This window comes from Microtus pennsylvanicus, chromosome 3 (genome assembly GCF_037038515.1).
Source record: "Microtus pennsylvanicus isolate mMicPen1 chromosome 3, mMicPen1.hap1, whole genome shotgun sequence".
Lineage (NCBI taxonomy): Eukaryota > Metazoa > Chordata > Mammalia > Rodentia > Cricetidae > Microtus > Microtus pennsylvanicus.
Window position 1 is genome coordinate 122,200,821 of NC_134581.1, and position 23,239 is coordinate 122,224,059.

The 23,239-nt window shown below is 46.7% G+C and overlaps 1 protein-coding gene across 7 annotated transcripts in view; it reads right to left on the minus strand.

Moving 5' to 3' along the window:
* Chd7 (chromodomain helicase DNA binding protein 7) overlaps positions 1–23,239 on the minus strand; it is a 179,626-nt gene that overhangs the window by 96,646 nt on the left and 59,741 nt on the right. For all 7 annotated transcript variants that reach the window (XM_075967014.1, XM_075967015.1, XM_075967013.1 and 4 more), the window contains exon 2: positions 20,046–21,856. In XM_075967014.1, the coding sequence (XP_075823129.1) occupies positions 20,046–21,689 (1,644 nt within the window). In that variant the 5' untranslated portion in view covers positions 21,690–21,856. The remainder of the gene's footprint in view (positions 1–20,045; positions 21,857–23,239) is intronic.

Here is a 23,239-nt window from a genome sequence, read left to right on the forward strand (position 1 = left end):
CCCACCTTCCCTGTCATGACACACTGCATCCCCACCTTCCCTGCCATGACACACTGTATCCCCACCTTCCCTGTCATGACACACTGTATCCCTACCTTCCCTGCCATGACACACTGTATCCCTACCTTCCCTGCCATGACACACTGTATCCCCACCTTCCCTGCCATGACACACTGTATCCCACACCTTCCCTGCCATGACACACTGTATCCCACACCTTCCCTGCCATGACACACTGCACCCCCACCTTCCCTGCCATGACACACTGTATCCCCACCTTCCCTGCCATGACACACTGTATCCCTACCTTCCCTGCCATGACACACTGTATCCCTACCTTCCCTGCCATGACACACTGCATCCCACACCTTCCCTGCCATGACACACTGTATCCCTACCTTCCCTGCCATGACACACTGCACCCCCACCTTCCCTGCCATGACACACCGTATCTCCTTCCAATCCTGAGGGGAAAAAGCCTTCCTACCTTAGGCTACCTTTGTTGATTATTTGATAACAGCACCAAAAGAAGGAACTAATGCAGAAAATGTCACAAAACACTAGCCTGAGCATCTCTATAGAATATGGAAGGGGGCGCTTAGGGGGTGTTATAGGGTCTAAAGCATTAGACATCAGAAACTTTGTACCAGAATTTAGGGAAGGGGAGACCTAGGCAAACATGATTTAGTGGACTGCAAACACCTTTGTCCTGAAGATGAGAGCTGAGATCTGAAGAGAAATTGCTATCTCACCAATCGGTGTCACCATAACCTCCCTTTCTCTCCCTAGCTTCCCCCAACACCCCAGTTTACTCTTTACCTTGGTAGCCTGACAAGAAAGTGGGGCATACAGAAGGCAAACACTGGTCTGACCTCAAACCCTGGGGCAGTCTCTTTTTTCATCCTGACTGTGGGATTTCTCTGGCAGTACCTTGTAAGGAAGTGTGGTTTCTTGCTTTTCAAGTGAACAACCCCTCATAAATACCTTCGAATACTTTAACTCGGGTGATTTCTTTAGGCTGGGCCTGCTGGAACGCAAGAGGATTAAACAAGAAGCTCTTAAGTTTGAGGCCAGCCTGGGCCAGACAGTGAGACCCTGGTTCAAAAAACAAAAAAACAAAAACAAAAAAAACAGTGTTGGTTGGGAGGCTAGAGAACTGGTTGATTATATGTGTGTAAAGATTGCTACAGTTGAAAGAAAGGGAAGGGAGATGGAAAACTGATGGTGTGTGTGTGTGTGTGTGTGTGTGTGTGTGTGTGTGTGTGTGTATACAGAGATGGTCTTTGTGTGTGTGCCTATGTGTGCGTGCACGTGCAGATTGGGCATGCCAGCAGAGACCAGAGCAGGACGTTAGGGGTCTTCACTGATTTCTGTCTTACTGTCTGAAAAGCCACCATCTCTGGTGTTGACAATGGTGGGCTTACCATTGAGCTCCCATGATCTGCTGTCTGTGTTCCAATGCTGGTTACAGGCACATGCAGCCACGCTCAGTTCTTTATAAGGATGCAGGGGACTTAAACTCAAGTCCTTAGGTTTACACAGCAAGCCTCTTACTGACCCTAAGTCTTGGTTCTAATACTGGTCATAACGACACACAGCCGGCGTGGCTTTATCATGAGCCTCAGCACAGAACTCATCATCAGTAACGCACGACAGCTCTTGTACTTGTTCTCCCATCAGCCCACGAGCACGTGGCAGTTTACAGGGCCACTTGTCTCCATCCTTGTATCAAGGGAACCAATGGCTGCCTGTGTCTTGACAAACATCAGAGTGTCACACTGCTACATCTCTCTCTTCTTTTCTCCTGAGACAGGGTCTCACTGTGTAGGCCAGATTAGCTGTGAATTTATATCCTTCAGCCTCAGCTTCATGAGTATTGGGATTATAGGCATGCACCACCATGCTTGGCCTAGAGGTGAACTGGCTAACTCATACTCAACTCAACAGCAGAAAAAAAAAAACCAACAACAACAACACAGAAGCAAGTGAGACCACGAAGTAGCTGACTCGTAAAACTAAACCCGCTAAGACTCAGTCTTCACCACTAGGGCAGAGACTACCTGATACAATCACATGACCTCCAGCCTGGAAACCCTTCACACTCAGGTCACGCACTTCCCTTCTTCCTCCCCACCTTAGGCTCGTCTCCTAGGTTCCTGTAACTTCTAGGACAGCCATGAATGGCCAAATACCAAAGAGCCCTTCAGACTAACCACACTCTCTGCTACCCCACCCAGGCCCACGCAAACACCATCCTCCTGATGACAGCTTCTGACTTCATGTCTGGCCCAACTTCCCTTTCAATTCCAAACCCCTACAAGGCCACACCACCTGAAAGTTCCACCTCAGTCGAGAAAGTATCTGGAAATTAGCAAAGAAAAGCTTCAGGTTTGTTTTCAACTGCAGTTTCCCACAATTGTCCCAATCTCCTGACGACACAAGCCAAAATCCTAACCTCCCTCATTCTCACTAACCCTATCACCTACCTCTTTCTACTGATACCTTGAATTATCAGAGCACTTTCCCCACGGCCACCCTAGACTAAGTAACACTGTATCCAGCTCCATCGACTGAAGTAAAGAACCTCCAATTCCGCGCCATGTGTACTTGCATCTGCTTTCCTAACCATGCCTCAGAAAGAACAACAGAGCTAACAACAGGCCATGTTCACCTCATAACACAAGCTCCTGAGTAGAACTGACAGGGCCCCTTCTCTTCACTTCATCTCCAGTTACCGCCATAGGAAAAGTGCAGAGTGCATCTTTCGGCCATTACTCCGCCATGAGGAGACCTATTGGCTGCCCCTCGGATAAGCCTCGCGTGCCAGGCTCAGGGTTCATGCATGGCTGTTCTTTTCCAGACATTTTTGTGCTTGCATACTAGATCTCAGCCGGGGTTTCTGCCCACTGTAGTCTTCTAAGAAAAACATTCTTTGAATCCACTTATTCAAGCTAGCAAGCACCCTCTAAACCTCTCTACCCTCCGTCTCATCCCCGTGTTCACAACTCACAGCAAGGCTTGACACAATTTACCTGTCTCCCTCTCTAAAATGCTAGCGCCATGAGCATCGCTATACCTATAACATCCACTGGAACAGAAGGGGCGATGCGTGAGCATTTTGACTGTCAAGGCAAGTATCTCCTCAAGTACCCTATGATGGGGATGGTGAAAAGCTACCTGAGTTTTTAAAACTAGACCAAGAGCTAAGCGCACACAAGAAAATTGAAAAGCTGTACAATAACCAATCTTGTGTAACCTGGTAAATCTGGATTACCAGGGAGGAGGGCATGGGCTGGCTAGCAACCCAAAATAACACTGTTTTAGTGATTTGGTCAGCACGGTCTACGGGAGGATTTTAACAAAACAAGATGAAGACAAAAGTTCTTCAGAGCATCAATCCTCTGCCTCCTGCTATGGAAGCAGTGTGGGTACCTACTGCCCTGCCTTCCCAACCATGGCAGGTAGCATCCCTTTATGCGTATGCTGAGATGAGCCCCGTTCCTTACGGCACTCTTACTAGATACTGAGTCATGAAAACGAGGAGAGCGGAACAATAGAACCTTCTGTGTGCTAACATACAAGCTAGTTCTAAAGGAATCTCAAAATTCTCAGGAAAATGGACTTAGAATATTTAGTGAAGTCATACAATCTCAGAAAGGAAAAAAAAAACAAACATGTTCTCCCTCCTATGTGGATCCTAGCATTCATGTACACAAATGTGTGTGTGGGCAGAACACGGAAGGGCAGCAGCAGGTGGTGAGAAAAGACTTGACGGCAGGGAGTGGGCATGCATCAGAAAGCGAACTGTTTTATAATCTCACCTCTAGCGTGGAGTTTTCAGTTCTCAGTGGTTTTATGAGTGCATAAAAAACAGATCTGAGCCAGGAGGTAGTAGTGGCACATGCATTTAATTCCAGCACTGAGGCAGAGGGGGGACCACAGAGGCAGGCAGATCTCTATGAGTTCGAGGCCAGCCTCATTTATAAGAGTGAGTTCCAAGCCAGGTGGTGGCGCATGCCTTTAATCCCGGCACTCTGGAGGCAGAGGCAGACAGATCTCTGCGTTTGAGGCCAGCCTAGTCTACAGGAGCTAGTTCCAAGACAGGCTCTAAAACTACAGCAAAACCCTGTCTCAAAAAACCAAAAAAATAAAAGAGTGAGTTCCAAGACAGCCAGGGCTATTACACAAAGAAACCCTGTCTTGAAAGAACCACCCCCAACTGCAAAAAAAAAAAAAAAAGACCTAGTGAAAGCATAAAATCCAATATGAAGCTCTGTAGTTCCAAAATGGTTATTCTAACATAATGGTTTACTGAGATGGAAACTTTGGGTCTGGTAAATCTTCCTGGATGGAGTTTTGTTTTTAATTTAATAATTTTAATTTAATTTAGATTTTTAATTTTTAATTAACTTTTAAGATTAAAAGTTAATTATAATAAAATTGTAATAAAAATTGGAAGGAAAAAACCAGAATAGCAACTAACACAGGAAACTCACACCCAGGGAGGCTGTGACAAAGCCAGCTAACCTAGCAAACGTGAGAGCGGTGAGCTGGGGAAGAGGGGCAGCCTAGGAAGCTATAAGCAGAGTTAAAGAGGTGGGAATTGCAAAGATCAGAATGTTTACAGAAATGTGGACAATGGAGGCCTTGCTCCAAGGAACCAAGGAATCTACTGGAAACTGGGTTAAAATTTTTTCATCTCAGCTTCTGGGCAAAGAGCCTGGCTTCATTCTACCCGTGTCCTGAGGACTGAAGTGAAATTAAATTCAAAAGTAATGCATCCGTTGTTTGTTGAGGAAATCCCATGGCCAGAGGCCATCCACGGCCTAATATGGTCACCGCCCATGCTCTGATCTGGGTCTCAAGTGAAAGTAACAAGTGAGGCACAGAGACCTGGAAAGTGTTTGGCTAGTGAGGGAAGAATGTGTCCCAGCTCGAAGGTGAGAGCAAAGGGTAGAGGGTACAGAGAGAGATCCGTGGTAACTGCAGAGAAATTGGTACTTAAAGAGAATCTGCACGCTCTGTATTGGGACAACGGGGAAGAAACCTTGAGGGTGACATCCCATAACCGAAGGCTCCAGCTTATAATGGTGCAAATTAGAATGCCATTGAAGGGGTTCAGTGTTCAAAGGGTCATCTACGGGTGGGCTTCAAATGCACACAGAGGCCTGGAGTTGTCTCCAGGGAGGCCAGCAACATCTTGAGCTAGCAGCAGAATTGAACGGTGTCGTGTACTAGTGTACACTAGTTTTGTAAGCATGATAGAAGGAAAGGCACAGGGACTTGAGACACAGGGACTTAGACAATATTCCAGAAAGCCGGTGAGATCAGGTAATAGGAGACAGGGTCATATCCCCACAAGGAAGTCTTAAGACCCATTTGCACAAGCTGGGAAAATGAAACTGCACTGTAATAGACTTGAGACTATGGATATGCCAGGACCATGGCATCTCCACCAAAATAGGTGGCAGGCATGGAATGGAACCATCCCAGGAGACAGTTTATATCCGATGCTACGCACAGCAGGAGAGTAAGACTTAAGGCTGTTGAATCCCAGACGATTCTATCGCAAACCCCAGATGCCAGAAATGCGTCTAGTGTTTAGTGTTTGTGTTAACTGGATTTCAGTCTTGCTTTGATTCAGTCTTACCTGCAACCGTCCCTCTCCTCCCTCTTGAAGCGGAAAAGTTTATTCTTCATACTAAAGTAATATACCTTCTTCTTTTAGGTTATAGGCTCACAGTTAAAACTGCCTTGAGTCTCAGAAGAAACCTTCAATGTATATTATGCTCTAACTTGTGAAAGTGGGTGCACAAATGCCTTTAGTACACATGCGCTGTTGGAGACCACAGAGTAGCGGTGGGCATCTTCCTTGGTCTCTCCACTTTTTGGTTAGAGACAGGGTCACTCACTGAATCTTGAATTCACGGAATTCAGCTATCCTGGCTGGTCAGTAAGCTCAGAACTCCTCACCTGTTCCCCTCGCTCCCCCATGCTGCCTACAGACACTGCAGCCGGTTTCTATGTAGGTTCTAGGCAATGAAACTCAGGTTCTCACAGATGCATGGCAGGCACTTTAATGCAGGAGACATCGTCAGCCCCTGAGACTTAGACTTTTAAATGTGTTGAGACTATTAAAGACTACGGGGAAGTTCAGAAATTAGAACGAGCGCATTTTGCATTATGAGATGGCCTCGAGCCTCTGAGAGCCACAGGCTATAATTTGCAAGCAGTATGTTTAGGTGTCAGGTTGACACAGGAGGGGCTTGTTAATGATTACTGTTAACTTGATGGAGTTTAGAATAACCACAGAGACACTTACATAGTTGTGTCTGCAGTTTCACCAGAGAGGTTTAACTAAGGGAAGACCCACCATGAACGTGGGTGGCAATATCCCAGGGGCTTACATTGCCAGCTGGACACCCAGGAAAGGGTGCTGAGCGTGGCCAGCCTTCAATCCCTCTTTGCTTCCCGACTGTGGATGCCTGTGGACGCCTCCCCTCTGCTACAGGTTCTCACTTCCCAGGTAAAAATTCACCCTGTTGTGTAAGCAAAGCTGCTTTCTCTCAGGAGTTTCCACCCAACCCACAGTTCACTGTATGCTTGGTAGAGACTTGGGGTCCCCAATATTCTCTCAGGGTATCCCAAGCAAACAGGATTTCTTTATAACATGCAAGAACATGGCCTGAAGTCTCTGTTGGCTTGTGCTGACCCTGGCACGAGGACACATGCCAGCAACCATGCCAGCACACGGCACCAGCAGTCACCGTCGTCCCTATGGCTACAAACTCACACTGAGAAAAACAAGTGCGCTCACTTAAGAAGGACCCTGACAGAACAGCAAAGATTGAATTTTTTTACTATTCATGATGGTTTTTGATCTTCGGCATGAAGAAAATGGCAGCCAGTGTGGGGCAGAGCTGCCGCACGCGTGAGGAGGAGGGCTACCACCAGGACGTGTATGACTGGACCTGAACGGGTTGTCTGTCTTCAAGGAACACTAATTTGAAAGGACGAAAAACAAACCAAAGAGATTCTGGATCAGGTATCAGCCAGGCATTTTCTTGAAATAAAGTGAATTTCTCACTTCAAGGAAGTTAACTGGCACTGTGTACTTACAATATGTAAATACGAACTTTCAAGCAAAAAAAACAGAATTTGGCAAACACCCATGGGCTTCACAAACGATCTGAAAGCCGGGTCTCTCTCTAGGGAGCCCTGACTGTCCTTGATCGGGACTTCCTCCTCAGGGCTCGACCACATTTCCAGTCTTAAATACTTCTGACAAGCTGAGGACGGAAACAAAAATGACTTTTTAAATGTACCTGTTTGAACAAAACATTACTTTAAAATAAAAAAAAATCACCTTAACACAAGTAAAGTCTGAAAAACCAAAACGACTGTTTTCAACAAAAGATCTTGGAGAGGTTCGGTGTTCAAAAGATGAACATGATTCAAGGAGCCGATATTTTCAGAATAGCATGATGCTACAGAATCAAGGGTGGTTACAAGGTTGACCAGAGCAGGGGTATAGAACCACACGGTCTCATTAACAGTCTATAAATTTTTAATCGGCACAGCGTTATCCCCCGTATTCTCACTGACATTTAAGAGTCCAGGTGAGTCAACCACTTGTAGAGTTTTGGAATATCTATAATTATCTGCAAAGATATTATAATACTCCCCCTTCTTATAATTATCTGTGTATAATGGCTGATAACCTTCACATATTTCAACCAAAACAACAGGCTGAAGAAGCAGACATAGACCCAGCCGCCTCTAGCAAACAGGACATGGGTCATTAGCGAAAATATTAAAACACCGATCCTCTCCAAGCCTGAGCTTCTGTTGAAAAATAGCTGGTTTTGTATTTCAGATATTACTTGTGTTAATGTAATGTTTATCCTTTAAGTGAACTAATGCTTTGTTTTCAGTTTCCCCGGTTCTCATTTCTGGTGTTGCCAATAACAGATACGACTACCAAAAATATAGACGCTCTTTAGGCTCCGTCAATGTTATGAACATGAAGGTCCTGTAATGAAAACACCCCCCCCTCCAAAAAAATGCTGCTTTAGACAAAACTCAAGTGTGAATGGATGAGCTGCAGACACTTGTCTGGTGGACAGAAGGCTCTAGAAGGGCTGCACAGCTGTCTGAAGTGGGCAGACGCATGCTCTTCTGCATCCTCCTGTCGTAGGTTATGATGCTAACAGCCTGGCAGAGAGCATGCCCAAGCACACGCTTCTCGGCACCAGCAGTACCTACTGCTGGGGTCCAGCCTCTTAAAACAGAGGGGGACTCGGTGCTGAAGAACTCACATGGAAGTCAACCACTCTCTTGGTCTACTTTCTGCCAATTTATCCTACTGAAACGCACTAGGGTAGCTGTCCCTCTTCACAGAAAGACTCAGGTTCTCCACCTGCAGCCTGCTCTGATCTCTCTGGAGTCCTCCACCTGGGCAGGCACCCTTCTGGCCACCGGTGCACGTGAGACTCTCCTGACCACCAGCCCACACCAGCAGCTGGGGTACCCTGCATTGGAAACCATGTAGGTGCTGTGCAGAAGCCATTAACGAACACTGCCAGAGGAATCAGTGCCCCTTCTCTTTGGTCTTCCAACCAGGAGAAAGAACCAAAGGGAAGTCTGAAGAGCATCCAGGATACACGGCCCTGCTCCTTTCTGCTTCCGTTTTCTTCCTACAGTTCTTATCTTCACCCAAATGTCCTTTCCTGTGTCCCAGTTCACTGTCCCAAAGTATAAAAACCCCAACTTCATCCGTCTCTTAAAAGAGCCAAGCAGAACTGCAGTAAAATAGGCTTCACTTTGTCCAGGCAACGAAGGCCTTTTAAGGGAGATGCCCGGCTGCCATGCAGGCGAATATACCGTCTTAATATGCTCATTAGTGTAGTAATGCAAACATAAAAATAAAGTTGGAATTTTAAAACTTAAAAGTTATTTCGGCTGCAATAGAGTTTGGAGACTGTTGCTCTATTGATGAATGACAGCTGCTACTACACACGAGCTTGCTCAAGTTTCCACTGTCAAGCAGACTTTCAAATGCACTCTGTTAGGCACTCCTGTGCACTTTCTGCTGCCACTGCGGACACCTCTGAGAGTCGCTCCGGTGGCCCAACAGCAGAAGAGCCGACTAGCTTTTCCAGGGGGGAGGCTGGCTCATCTACAGAATGCTACACCCACAAGGCCGGCAGGATGTGGGACACATCATCAGGTGGGAACAAACGTTAGGAACTCGGCCTCCACAGCATTGTTATCTGGCTTCCAAAGGGCTCTCTCCTCTCCAATGAGATACAAACGGGTATTTTCAACTTTCGAAAAAATTAAGGAGATTCACACAACATAAAAATCAAGCATTTTGCAATGAACTACCTGTTTTTATACAATATGCTCACAAGAATGTTCTCTCTTGCTAACCTGAAGACCTGTCAAAGTATCTTCTACTCACTGAAGTCCTGTCCACGACCTAATCAGAAAACCAAAAATCCAGATGAGCAATGTAGCTGCACCTGCCGTGATTTTAAAATGCTTTACAGCAAGCACATGACTAAACCTCTTCAACAGCCTTCCAAAGCATCACTCTGACCTTAAATTCAGATGTTCTGTTCATTCTTTAAAAACACACTGTGTTCAGCAAGTGACTAACATGTCAGCAAGATTAACTAGGTTATCCAAACACAGCAAAATGAGTTAGTTGGGTGAGCATTGCCATGTGCTGCTGACTAAATGCTATCCCTACCCACTAGGGCCTACAAACACCAAGTTCTTACTGTGGTCAAAATAAATAAAACAAGGAAAATAAAACTTACACTAGATATCTATACAATTAATTTCTGTTTTTAAGTTCTAGTGTTAATTATAACCTACATCTTTCTGGTAATTTAAAAAACTTGTCTTGTTTTATTATGCTTGACTGGTCCCTAAAAGAGAGTGAACATCTAAATTAACAATCAACAAAGGTTTTGCTTCAGGTCCTCGGTCTGTCAGCTCCAAGGATACAGTAGGCACATGTGGTAGCAGCCACCACACTCAGAATAGAACATAAGGGTCATGCCATCAGAAAGGTCTCAGAGGACTAGGCCACAGGGATTCTACAAAAACTCATGACTAGCTTGACATCAAAGAACAGGGCACGCTCTCTTTCAAAACAACTTGGAAAACACAGGACACTTCTGTTCACAACAATATTACAATGCTTTCTTTTCTTAAAACTTCAATTCTGCATTCAGTAAAAGTATGTAGCAGCCTGGACTGAAATGAAAATTCTGTGACATTTTCCTATATAGGAAAGGCTGCATTTTATCAACAGATTGTATAAATACTATATTTCAATAAAGCAGCATATGCAAACGTACAAAACTTTCATAAACATCTCCATGTGATGGGTAACAGGATTTCTAATTTACTTTTTTCTCAATAGCTGCAGGATGTTGGCACATGTCTTTAATCCCAGCACTAGGGAGAGAGAGGTAGGTGGATCTCTGTGAGCATAAGGCCAGCCTGGTCTACAATGGGAGTTCCAGGGCAGCCAGGGTTACACAGAGAAACTTTGTCTCAAAAAGTCAAAAGAAGAAACAAACAAAAAACCTTAATAATATATAAAGGTGCGATGAAATATATTAAGTATTTTTAAATAGTAGCATATAAAGTTTGAAGATGGTAAAGAAAGGGTTTTTTTTCCTTTATACCCTAGTAGGTGGAGCATAGAACTTATTGTTTGCTGACAAACAAAACCCTGGACTGGAGGCTCAGTTCTAACACGTGTCCATCATGTGTGGCAATGGCGGTACGAGCTGTATAAAAGCTGTGCCCAAACATCGCAGTGGGAAAATGTGAATAGCCTTCTTGGCGATTGGTAACATTGTTACTATACAGCGAGCTAAGGCCCTCTTCTTCCCACTTCTCTTATTTTAGCATATGAAGTTACTCTTTAACAACAACAACAAAAGATCAGGCTACAGTAACATCAAAGAGATCTATAATAGGGTGATTTTCACTGAATTCACTGCTATCCCTTTAGTGCTCTCCACATAAAGGTGGGATGTCATCCCAGGTTCCGGGGACACGCGGGAAGACACAGGAAACAACAGAGGACTGAAGGAGGTCATGGGAGCTAAGGCCGAGTGGAAAGTCTCTGTACTACTGAACTATATACAGCCATACTCTGACCCACATATGGTTCAGAGGGTTAACTTGCTGGATGTGGGGAAAGCCAGCAAAGCTCCCAGGCGTCATGAAAGAGGATTCCCCTGGAGGTTCTGTCACTGGAGATTCTAAAAGGTTCTAAATGCAAAGGGTGGCTTTCACCTGAGTGAGACCAGGAAAACATGTGAAGACAAATGGAATCACACACACACACACACACACACACACACATATTACGTTTCCTAAAATTCAATAAAAACAAAATACATTTAAACACAATGGCCATTTTCACTCGCACACCCCAAAACCATGATTTTCATTTGCCTTATAAAATATCTGAGGGTTCTTAAAGCATTAGTGATGTCCTGGCTTCGAAAACAAAGCATTCATAATCTAGGGTGAAAGGGCAGAAAACGAAACAAGGAAGAATCCCAACAGTCACTGCGGCAGCAGGGATGGAAAAGGATTTAACACTTTCTGAACACTTACCGCACGCCACACACTGGCTAGAACTCGACAGACATCATCTCATTTAGCTCTCGTAATAATCCTGGGAAATTGGTACATTTACCATCCTCGGGAAACCAGAGTTTAGTGACAAGAGTATACTGAACGACTTAACCAAAGACTGAAGCGCCCACAATGGAGCTCTTGGTGCACACGAAGCCATTGTCCTCAAAGTGCCTGCCCGCATCAGCAACCTCTGCCAGGGATGAGAGGAGAGACCTGATGGACCACAGGGGTGTAAGGAGACACAGCAAAGGGGCACGCTGGCATCTCTTCCACTTTCACTCTTAGGCGTGAGCTCGTATTTAACAGAAGGCCCATGTTAGCATCTCAGAGCCCAAGACTTCCGCGTAGAAGGCTGACTAAGCCCAGCCTACGAGTCTGCGTAATTTTTATGTTAGGAACAGTCTCTGAACTGGCTTCTGTTTTCTCTGCCAACCGTTCCCCAGCTTAGGGACTTTATTTCTTTGTGAATATTGATTTTTAACTTTCTTGTAGGATCTGAAGCTGTACCCTTGGAGCTTTGTTTTAAGTACAGGTCTTCTCAAATTTAAACTCTGAAATATTTCCTCACTGAGCTAAGCCTTCAACCATAATTTCCAAGGAAGAGGGATAGCCTCCCGTATCAGATGTTGAAGTCGTAACAACACTAAACATAGTGGTGCCACAGCACCTACTGTGAAGATGCCCGTGTTCCTTTCAGATGACCGCTGTCCCTACAACTAATGGGAAAACAACAACTAAGGGAAGCGAAATATGGCCTGGAGCCTTACTCTACCATCGAACAGCTCCCTGAAGAGCCTGACTTGTCTCCGCTAGGCGGGAAAGCCTCCACAGCCTCCAGAAGTGCTCCTTCACGGAAGGCCTCTGCAGTGTGCTCACAGTCAGAACACAGTCCCCTCTGGCATGGGCCAGTTTAAAGCGCAGGCAGCATCTCCCATCAAGGGTGGCCTGCAGGTCTGCCGCCTGAACTTCAGAGAATGGTGAGAGCAAAGTAGATGCCCCAATTTAGTCCTCCCCTGCCCACTTCTGGGGCCTCCAGAGTTTAGTACCTCTTCACACAGACCAAAGCCTTTCAATTAATGGCGAGGTGCTGGAGAGACAGTTCAGAGGTCAGCACCCAGGCTCGATTCCCAGCACCCACTTGGTAGCTCCCAACCCTCTGTAATTCCAGTTCCAGGGACTATGATATCCTCTCTGCAGGCACCAATCATACATGTGGTACACATACATACATGCAGGACAAAAAAAGAAAGCAACACTCATACATATAAATTATTTAATTAATGGTGAAGCAAACATGCCATACCTATGAATAATCCCACAGGTTTTTTTCTTTTTAAGTTAAAAAGAATGTCCAGGTTAAGAATATTTATCAAGAAACACTACCTAAAAATTGGTCTTGACAGGTAGTGGTGGCACACACCTTTAATCTCAGCACTTGGAAAGCAGAGGCAGGTGGATCTCTCTGAGTTGGAGGCCAGTTTGATCTATAGGGTGAGTTCCAGGACAGCCAGGGCTATACATAGAAACTCTGCCTTGAAAGGGGGAGGGGATAAATGAACTTTAATTCCAATATTCCTGTATTCGGTAAGAATTTTAAACTATCTACTCTCCTTCACTGATGAGTGATCTAAAGTTCCTTGTCTCAGTACTAGCAAAAAAAACCCATTTGCAATCTCCTAATCCCTTACCCAGAGCCAGGCTGCTAGAAACCCAGGAAAACCAGTGTGTGGGGGTGGATTCCTGTGTGGTCCAGCCTATCAGGAAACTGGTGGGTCTCGGGTTCGGTTCCCAGGAACTCCCTTGGGGCAGTGTCCTTCAGAAACCCTCACAGGTTTCCCAAGGCTCCTTGATTAACGACACTAGCTCATACATTAAAGCACCAGCATCTGGTTTGACAACACTTAGGGCCGTAAGAGTCTCCTGAAACCCATGAAGCTAAATTATTTACAGTGTAAAAACAAAACAAAAATCCAGAAAGGTCTGGAGAACAGGTCAAGTACCGTAGCTGGGAAACAGTCGAGTCTTCACTAGGGAACACTGCAGGCTGTTCAGCTCCCGGCCTGAGTCATGACTTTCACTCAAAGGCTAACACAACAGGCAAGGACCCACCTTGCCTGACCGTCACTTTCATTGTGTTGGAAATGGCCCAGAAATAAGCTGGGCTGGTGGCCCTCTGTGTCCGCATCAGCTCTGTAAAACCGTCTGTCCCTTGGTGCTGTACCCGCTTCTCTTCACTTCTCTGTGTTTAAGTGAAAAAGAAGAAACCAGGAAAACATTCTAGAACTAAGGAAAGAGAAAACTGTACTCAAGTAAGACCGCACCCTCGGTACCGCACTGACAACTATGCTCGGGTACTAAGTGGGCTTTTTGTTTGTTTGTCGGTCAAAAGCACAAGTACCTCCCACATCTGATCCTGACTTCTGTGCTGATTTTAGCCACTGGGGCGACGGGTGTGTGCTGCGGCAAGGGAAGAGAGGGCTTCTCTCTCTCGTGATTCCCAAGAAACTAGCCACGGATGTACAACTCCAACTAGGGAGAAGCAGAGTGACATGACCGAGTGGAGACTTAACTTCCTCAGGTCAGTCACCAAGGTTTCCCCCTTGCTTTCTCCCAAGCTTCCCCAACCATGGTCTACAGGACCAGAGACTCCCCTTCTGAATGGCGGCTCAGAGAACACACACGCAGAGAATGAAAAACATGAAAGGGTGAGGAATTTCTGGTAAAAATAAGGCTTTTCCCTCACCCTTGGAGAACCACTCTCATGAGGACATCAGAAGAGAGTAGGCCCACACAACGGAGAACTTGAACTGCTCACAGTAACCATCTACCACTTGAATCTAAAATCTTGAAAATGGCTGGAAACAACCTTCCAGAGAAGCCCTAGTTTTCCCTACAAGACAGGCACCACTAATCCTTCCTAAGAGTTCAGACAAATGACCTACCTTTCAAAAAGCAAGGAATGAGAACTCTCACACGTTCAAGCCTTTCAATCTATTGATGCTTCCTGGCAACATGAATACGTGCTCATCCTGAGGAAGGATGGGAACTCCTGTCTTGAAAACTCCTCTCATAATTATGCGAACCAATCTCTAGTCTGTTTATAATGTGCATAAACGTATTCATACTGACTTTTTGAAGGCCTGGCTGGAAAAGCGATCCACTGTTGTTCAGTCATCTGCCCTCCTCTGGCCACCATGGGCTTCTGCACGCATGTGATGCACATAAACTCACACAGACACACACAGTTAATAAAAGTCGCTGGCCTGATAGCCAACTTTAAAGAAAACTGAAAAAAATAAACCAGCAGTTCTCAACCTATGGGTCACAACCCCTTTGGAGATCAAATATCAGATATCCTACATATCACATATTTACATTATGATTCGTAACAGTAGCAAAATTACAGGTATGAAGTAGAATGAAATAATTTTATGGTTGGGGGTCACCACAACATGAGGAGCTGTGTTAAACGGTCACAGCATTAGGAAGGCTGAGAACCACTGAACTAAACTCTGTCAAATTTGATAGTCATAGAAAAACGTCCTTTTCTTCATTTTCTCTTCCTTCCTTCCTTCCTTCCTTCCTTCCTTCCTTCCTTCCTTCCTTCCTTTCTTTTTTTACAAAATAGAAGCCACCGTAAGAGACACGGCCATCTCAAAGGCATTCACACTTTCAGTTTATGGGGCTTTAACTCTACACTTTCTATCTTAACTCAGACTTTTTAACTAAAAGCCTGACTTCTGAGGAAAATCTGCTCCAGGGAGGAGGAGATGCCAGGCAAGGAAAGGTCGGCAGACTGCTCACGAAGCCGATGCGTGAGCAAAAGCAGCCAGAAGAGAGGCCGCATGAAAGTCAGTGGCTGCCGCAAGCAAATGAAGAGAAACGCGGCTGGACTTTTACCCAAGGGCCGTGAAGAAGTAACCAAAGCCAGCATGCCGGGCCACTGTGCTTCCCACAGGTGCCAGCTGCTCCACAGGGGTTTAGCTGGAGGCCTGTTCTCTGTAGGTGTGTGAGCGTGGAAACATCCCAAAATCCACTGATGTCAGAAGCTGGCTTAAGACATGGCGGCTTCTACTTCCCATCTCGCTCAACTGTGAAATCAAGAGCAACATCCTAGGTAGTCGTCACAGATGCATGTGCCGGTCACTAAAAAGGCTCTTTTTCTTCGCCATTCTCTAATTACAGCTCCCATGCATGTGGCTTGAGATAGATGGCCAACTTTTCCACAGATTTACTAAGTGGTTGTCAATGACGCTACCCACACTGGGTAGGTGCAGACTGTCAAGGGAGGGACTAACTCAAGCTCCCAGGAAAAGTTTTTGCAAAAGGCTTTTAAAAACTGTGCTTAAAGCCAGGCAGTGGTGGGCCACGCCTTTAATCCCAGCACTTGGGAGGCAGAGGCAGGAGATCTCTGTGAGTTCAAGGTCTGCCTGGTCCACAAGAGCTAGTTCCAGGATAGGCTCCAAGGCTACAGAGAAACCCTGTCTCGGAAAACCAAAAAACAAACAGACAAACAAAAAACTGTGCTTAAACTGTCACAGAAAGACATTTAAAAAAAAGTGCCACTGATTCTTTCAGACCTTTTATTTATTTCTAGAAATCTCGGTGTGGGCTGACACAGGAGCATCATTGCCCACCGTCAAGGCCCTAACTTGTGCTCTCCTGTATGGCGAATATACTGAAAGACCAACTTAAGGAAAGGAACACAAACGCCTCAAAATTACACCAATCCTAGAACACAATGTTTCAGATCCTAAAACGCCACCAGAACTTTCCACCTGCGAGAACAAGAAACGGGACACCTGGGGCGGTGCAGCAGAAATCGTTGAGAAACTTGGGACTTGCCTATAACCTGAGGGACAGTCCATTTAGATAAGCTCCTCAGGGGAACTCCATGTTATTCCAGTGCACAGTGTGTGGATTGGTGTCTATTCTGATTACCCTCCCCACTCTCTTCATGTTCTCCTGTGCTGTACTCACTCTGTGAACCTCCCAAAAATGCAGAGTGGGTGTCATGCGCCTCAATGCTACACGCCGGTGCGTGAGCTGTGCAAGGCCTGTGCCTTTCTGCCGATTTGGACTCACAGCCTTCTAAGCCTTAAACTGTCTCCCTCACCCTCTCCACAAGGACCGGTACTTCCCCCTAGACACCCCAAGGATGGCTCTCTAGCCTTTTCGTGAAGTATCTTCATTGGGCTCTTTCCCTAAAAGCAAGGCTGTTTCCTCTCCGTCAACCAGAAGAACAGCGGGTCCCTCCATTTCTAGAGAAATGTTCCCTGAAAGCAAGGAGAAGTCAAGGCACGGCAACAATGTTTGCCATTAAAACCAGTGAAGCTCTCTGTAAACGTGGCAACAGGTAACCCTGAACACTTTCTACAGGGCAGAGTACTGTCTGAGTTCCCACTGTGCGTTTACAAGACGCACTGCTAAGGCAGCAGTAGAGACACCCCCCCTATCTTTAGATAATGAAATCAAGGCCCTGAGGCTAAGGAAGTTGCCCAAGGCAGGGATTTAAAATTTGTGGCTCTATTACCAAGAGCTCAGGTTCCAACCCTGTACCGTCCTCCATACTGTTACTCTGGAGGGTCCCTGAGAGCAGCACAGTTTTACAGGACACTAAGTTTTTGCTTTGTCTCCGTGCAAACAGGCAGTGGACCAACTGTTTCAGGACCATGATTTGCACAGGGATGGGGGTGGGGATGTCAACCCAGGGACTTGCACATACCAAGCATCTGTTCAAACTTTGAACTCGAGTTTGAATTTCTAAGACAGTAAGTACACAGCAATACAAATAATCCACACGATGTAAACTCTGTGGTGTTTACATTCCCAGTCATTTTTATGGATATTCAGGAATCTGAAAAGGCTTCAGAACCATTGCATGAGCTACTGAAAATGAACTACAAGCTATAGTTTCCATTTCCCTACAAATCTTACCACGCTTCCAATAATGAATACGTCCATGCACAATAATGTAGCTTTGCACATTTTCAATCAATAAACCTTTTGATCCTACATTTTCCTTTGTTTATTCCTTATTATAAAAGTATACTATTTTATGGCTTAGGTGAAATGTCATTGTTCGTAATCAGTTTCTTTAAGATGAAATTAACTTTACATTTTATCCAAGCATACAATCACCATCATAAAAAGAAGCTTGAGGCCAGAGGTTGTCATAACGACAGCCTAGAGGAGCACAGACTGTCGTGGGTGTTTGTCACCCCTCCTGATCCTAACATTTGGGACTGAGACCATTTGTCTTGTGTCACTGAACTATCAGGTTCGGGGAGGTTAAGTTACTTGTCCGATATCACCAAGCTGCAAGGGGAAACACGGAGATTCTAATGCCCTTCTGACTTCATTTCAAAACTATTGACTGCCCCAGGGTCTGAAGAGGATCCAAAGTTAAGCAGAAATCAGAAAGTAAATACCAAGAAAAATACAAACAAAACTGAACATGCAAAGAAACACAGCTCAAACGCCCCCATGTCTAAGACCTTGCAAAGCGTTGAGTTTGTCTTTTGAGATGCCCACTTAGAGAGCAGTGCCCTTCGGGTCCCCAGACTATAGCACCCTGCACTGGCCTCCAGCTCAGAAGCTGGAGGATACTGTTCTCTTGAAACCCTGAAAACTGGAAAAGAGCAACTTCATCTGGGGACCACTACAGTCTCCTCAGGAAGCCCCTACAAACTGTGCTCATCTTCCAGCTGCTGGGGAGAGGAGTCAGAAACCAGCTGTCAAGATCCCTTCTTTATTAAGACCGCTTCCACTTCCGGGGATTAAAACTCCTTCCCCAAAGCTCAGTCACGTGTTTTTCTGCCTTGGAGGTACCCAGGTTGACTCACCTAAGAACAGCATCATGGAGTGTTTGACCCTGAGCAGACAGGAAGGAAACCTGAGTGCTGGCCCTGGAGCTGGTTCCTCACCAGGACCTTGGGCTCTGATGGCAGCTGCTCAGTGGGCTGTTTCCTACCATCCTCTGAGCACCCTGGAGGCAACAGTGGGGACAGACTCCAGAATCCCTCTTCAGAGAGCTGACCATTCCTTCTCACGGGAAGTCTGCTGTGCCCTACACACCAGATGTGTAAGCCGGACCACCTCTGCACTGCTCCTGAGACCCTGGATGTACCAGACTGGAGCAACTGTCCCTTCCCTCTGGCAGCCAGGGCCAGCTGGAGCCTCAGCATCACTCTGCTGGCCTCTGTGCTGAATCCGCCATGAGGGCGGCCCCTTGACTTCACACAGCTTCGATCTGTTCTGCTCCCATCTGTCTCTGCAATCCTAGACAGCCGGGTCCTTTTCCCGTTGCCACCCATCTGACCTATGATGGCACGATCACCACTTCTAAGTTCTCCTTTCAGCTCAGTTCCTTAAAACAGAATGCAAAATCCCAACAGCTCTCCCTAGCCAGAACTTTCCCAGTGACCCGTTTCCCCATGTAGGAAGCTCAACTCCAGGTGCACGTTTGAGGAATCACCTTAAAAGTGCACCAAGCGTCTTCAGGGATCACTTCCCTAAGGTACGTTTGACTGGAATTCCAAGCAGCCTTCCTTTGCAGGAATTTCCTCTTCCGGGACAGCTGTCACACAAGCACCCATGGTCTTTCACTGTTTTGTATGTTCACACACAGGCCCTGTTCTCCAATGGCTAAGTCCACCCGGAAGAAGCAGTGTGCCCTACGGCTCTGAAGTTGCCCACTGTGCCCCCACCCATGAAGACCTGCAGACCTGGGGGATGAACATGCACTCAGAAAAACCTGTTCAGGAACACTGCTTTCCACAGGCCAAGGTCACGAAGACCAAAATACACAAAGGAGGAAAAACGTCTTTGTAAATATAAACTGGGAAGCTAACTGTGCTCCTTCAGTGCTGGCGCACAAACCTCAAACCAACTCCTCTCCACCAATCGCTGCCCTTTCCTACAAGGCAAATTCACACTCTCTACAGTTGGTCAACTCACAGATTCCACAGCTTCCCATTGAAAGTAAACGAAAGGAAGTATGGGATGTTAACACACAAACTTCTGCTGGAAACCAAGTCTCACTGTATTTTTCAGACAGGGAAAGGAGGAGGAGAGAGATGTTAACAAAAAAAAAGAAGAAAACACCTTTTTCTGATGAGTGAGCCTAGTCTCAGTCAACAACATCATTACACCTAGTACAATTCCCAGGACACAGGGATTAAGGAATTCTTGAACGAATGAGCCAGAGAGTTAGTAAATAAGTAAATAAAGGCCGTCAAGCGGGTGGAGACAACCTACAGGCTAAAATCTCAAGGTGTTCGCGAGAAAACTGTTTTCACGATGCTAATCAGACAAAGCAGCCATGCTGGCTCTCATACGGCAGAGCAGGCGGCCCCATGGCGCCTCCTTACCTGATGCACAGGCACTTTCTGCGGGGTACTCTGGGGTGACGGGTGGAGTTGTGCCCAAGGCTGGTGATGAGGGTGTGGCGGGGAAGACTGATGTAAGCCTGGGTGGGGCTGGAGTGGAGGGCAGGTTGGCAGCTGCTGAAAAGATGGCTGTTGACCAGGATGCTGTGGGCCGGGGATCAGTCGCTCCTGGATGGCTTGTGGATCTGCAAGGCCAACACCAGGACAACCGTTTGGTCTCATGTGCCCGGTCAACTCCCTCGGTGCCGAGGACATGCCCATGAATGGACGAGGCTGCTGCATGTTTCTGGGGCCTATATTCCTCTGTCCGAGTCCCATGGCACCAGGGGGCTGGTGAGATGGCTGAGGGTGGGGCAAATTTGGATAACTGCCAACTTCCATGGGCATCCCAGCACTTCCGGGCCTGACTTGCGGAGGAGGCGTGCCTGCTGGATTACTCATTGCTTTCATGGGTGACATGGGAGGTGGAGAGGCATAAGTTCCCTGAGGCTGTGAAGGATGCATAGTTTGTGTGTTCATTTGGTTAAGTGAGCCACTGGCGTGGATGGGCTGCTGGTGCCTTAGTCCTTGACCACTGCTTGACGGGAATCCTACAGCGTTGGGGTATCTTGGTACGGACTGATTCATTGGAGAACTGTTTGTAAGGCCTAAGTTCTGATTCATCCCTGTACTGTTAACTAATCCCTGATTTAGGTTACTGTAAGGGTATCGAGAGTACTGCCCTGAGTTGTTTACAGTAGGGGAGGGGACCGTCTGGCTCCGAGAACTAAAGTTAAGGGTTTGCGGCCGGACGGCCCCTTGTTGAGGAGGATTTGGGGAGAATCTGGGACTGTGGGCCACGGACTCCCCGTGGAGAGCAGTAGGGGGGTGGTGGTGAAACTGCTGCACCGGGTGACGCAGGGAAGGGGCCATGCTGGGGCTCTGCTGGGGCAGGTGCGACAAGTGGCCGGGTCCTGAGGTGGCAATGAAAGGATTTCCCTGGCTGAGGCCCTCTTGACCTTGGGAAAACTGGCCCATCCTCTGCTGCGGCTGGCCGTGCTGCTGCATGGAAAAATCCCCGCGTGCCATGTAGCTGCCCATCGGCGGCATGTGCTGGGGGTGGCCCTGTGCCGGCGGCCCCGACGGAGCTGGCTGCGGTTGCTGTTGCTGGTAGGGGGCTCGGATCTGGTCTGGTACCTGGACGGCCCGCGGGCCCCACATGGAGCCACTGTCCACAAAAGACTGCCCATGCCTTTCGCTCTGCATGCCGGGGTAGACTCCCATCTGACTGCCGCCGCTGCCTCCGTGTGGCACCTGGGGAACAGGAGGGGTGTGGAACTGCGAGTGCGGGGATGCCAGCCCGTTCCCAGGGGCGCTGCCCATCATTCTGCTAGGCTGATCCATCAGATGCATCTTCTGTTCGTACTGATTATAGTGATCAAAATGGGTCAACTTGGTTTGATTCTGATTGGTGGAAGGATGATGAAGGGGTGGCTGTAAGGAGGGGAAGCCTTGTTCCATGGGTATCTGCTGACCCATGGGGTTCACTGGGTTTTCAGGGTAGCCACATTCCCCAAGGCCTTCGAGGCCCTCACTGAATATATTCCCATCCTCGCCAAAGAGACTCATCATTCCTGGATCCGCCATCTTCCAACACACGCTCCTGCAAACACAGCTCGGGAGCTTGTCTGTGCTTCCTCACTGAGGGGCTTGTCCTCAAAGCCTACAATCCTTGACTAATCTTCTTCATGTCATTCTACATTTCTTTAATTCTCTTGGACCCTGCAGTGTCGGGCGAAGTCTGGATACAGGTCCTGGAAGGGAGCGGTGGGTAGGAAGGAAGAGAAAAAGAAAACAAAGAATTAGAAACCAGTGATAAAAACTGCCAGTATTCTACACATTTGAATTTAGCTTCCATCAACAATACTGATCTAGGCCCCTTGCTGAGCTGTATTTTACAAATCTAGCTCACTCTAAGGGAAACTCATTAGCTTCTCCCCGACGCATTATGATCGGTTACGTAGAAAGCCAGCAAAACACTAACCTTAACCTTAAATTAATCCATTCACTACACTTCCTCACATTGCGCTCTTGGATGGAATGGAACAAAAGAACACAACATGGAGCAGCAGCAGCTGCCACAGCAGGCAGGCAGGCAGGCAGATGTATGAATATAGCCAAGCAACCCATCTGCTGAACCAAAGCCCTGGAAATGCTCTGGTTACCAACAGGCGCCCTTAACCCCACTCCCCTGAGCATCACGGTAATCAGATGAGAACAGCACCAAGGACCGCGAAAAGCCCAACTTAGTGAAATTGACTGGAGGATTACACAAATACCAAAATCAGTCATTTTGTACAAATTAGATATTTACAGCCCACATACAACTGCGCGGCAGCAACACGGGCCTCCGACAAGAAAGCGCCCATAATGAGGCTGAAAAGCAGGCTTGGGAACAGCACAATAAATTCATAATTTCATTATGTTAATAGCAGGAATAGGCAGGATTCAGAGGCAGACTAAAAGAAGAGCTTTCATTCTCCACGAGGAACGATCTGATGCATGGCTCTGGGCCCACCGCGTTCCAGGGCGGACGGTGGCAGGATCCAGACACCGGCTTTATTATGCCCCACGGTAGGCTCTGCTGAGGGCTAAGGACCCCAAGTGACCGCTCAGGAAAACTAGCGGACTGCCGGTGACTATTCTTGTTGGTAGAGACAGAGGCCTCTTCAGAAACTAGTCAAAACTGGATGTTACTTTAACAGAATCAAGTTAAAAATATCCACCAGACCTTTTCAAACTCTTGTAGGACAAAGCAGGACACAGCAGGAGGGAGTGTGGCTAGCTGGCGCGCCTCTACCTCCTAGGCAAGCAGTCTACAAGTAGAGCTGTAGCAGTGTACAGACTTTTAGCATAGGAGGGAGATATATATATATATATATAGAAGGTGCTCTGACTTCTCTGTAAACTCTTTCTGATAGGTTTGGGGTCAGATAAAAATAGCCAATTTCATCTAAAGAATGCTTCACCAAGCAAAACAGACAAGTGCTTTTGTCCACTGCTTGTTCAGTCAACAACATAATAAAAAAAAATGAGTTCACATAAGAAAAATGCCCAAAATCTTAGACATCTTTGGAATTTAACCCATTAATTTCCTCTTACAAGCACACCAGGCACTGTGTGATACTGACCCACTT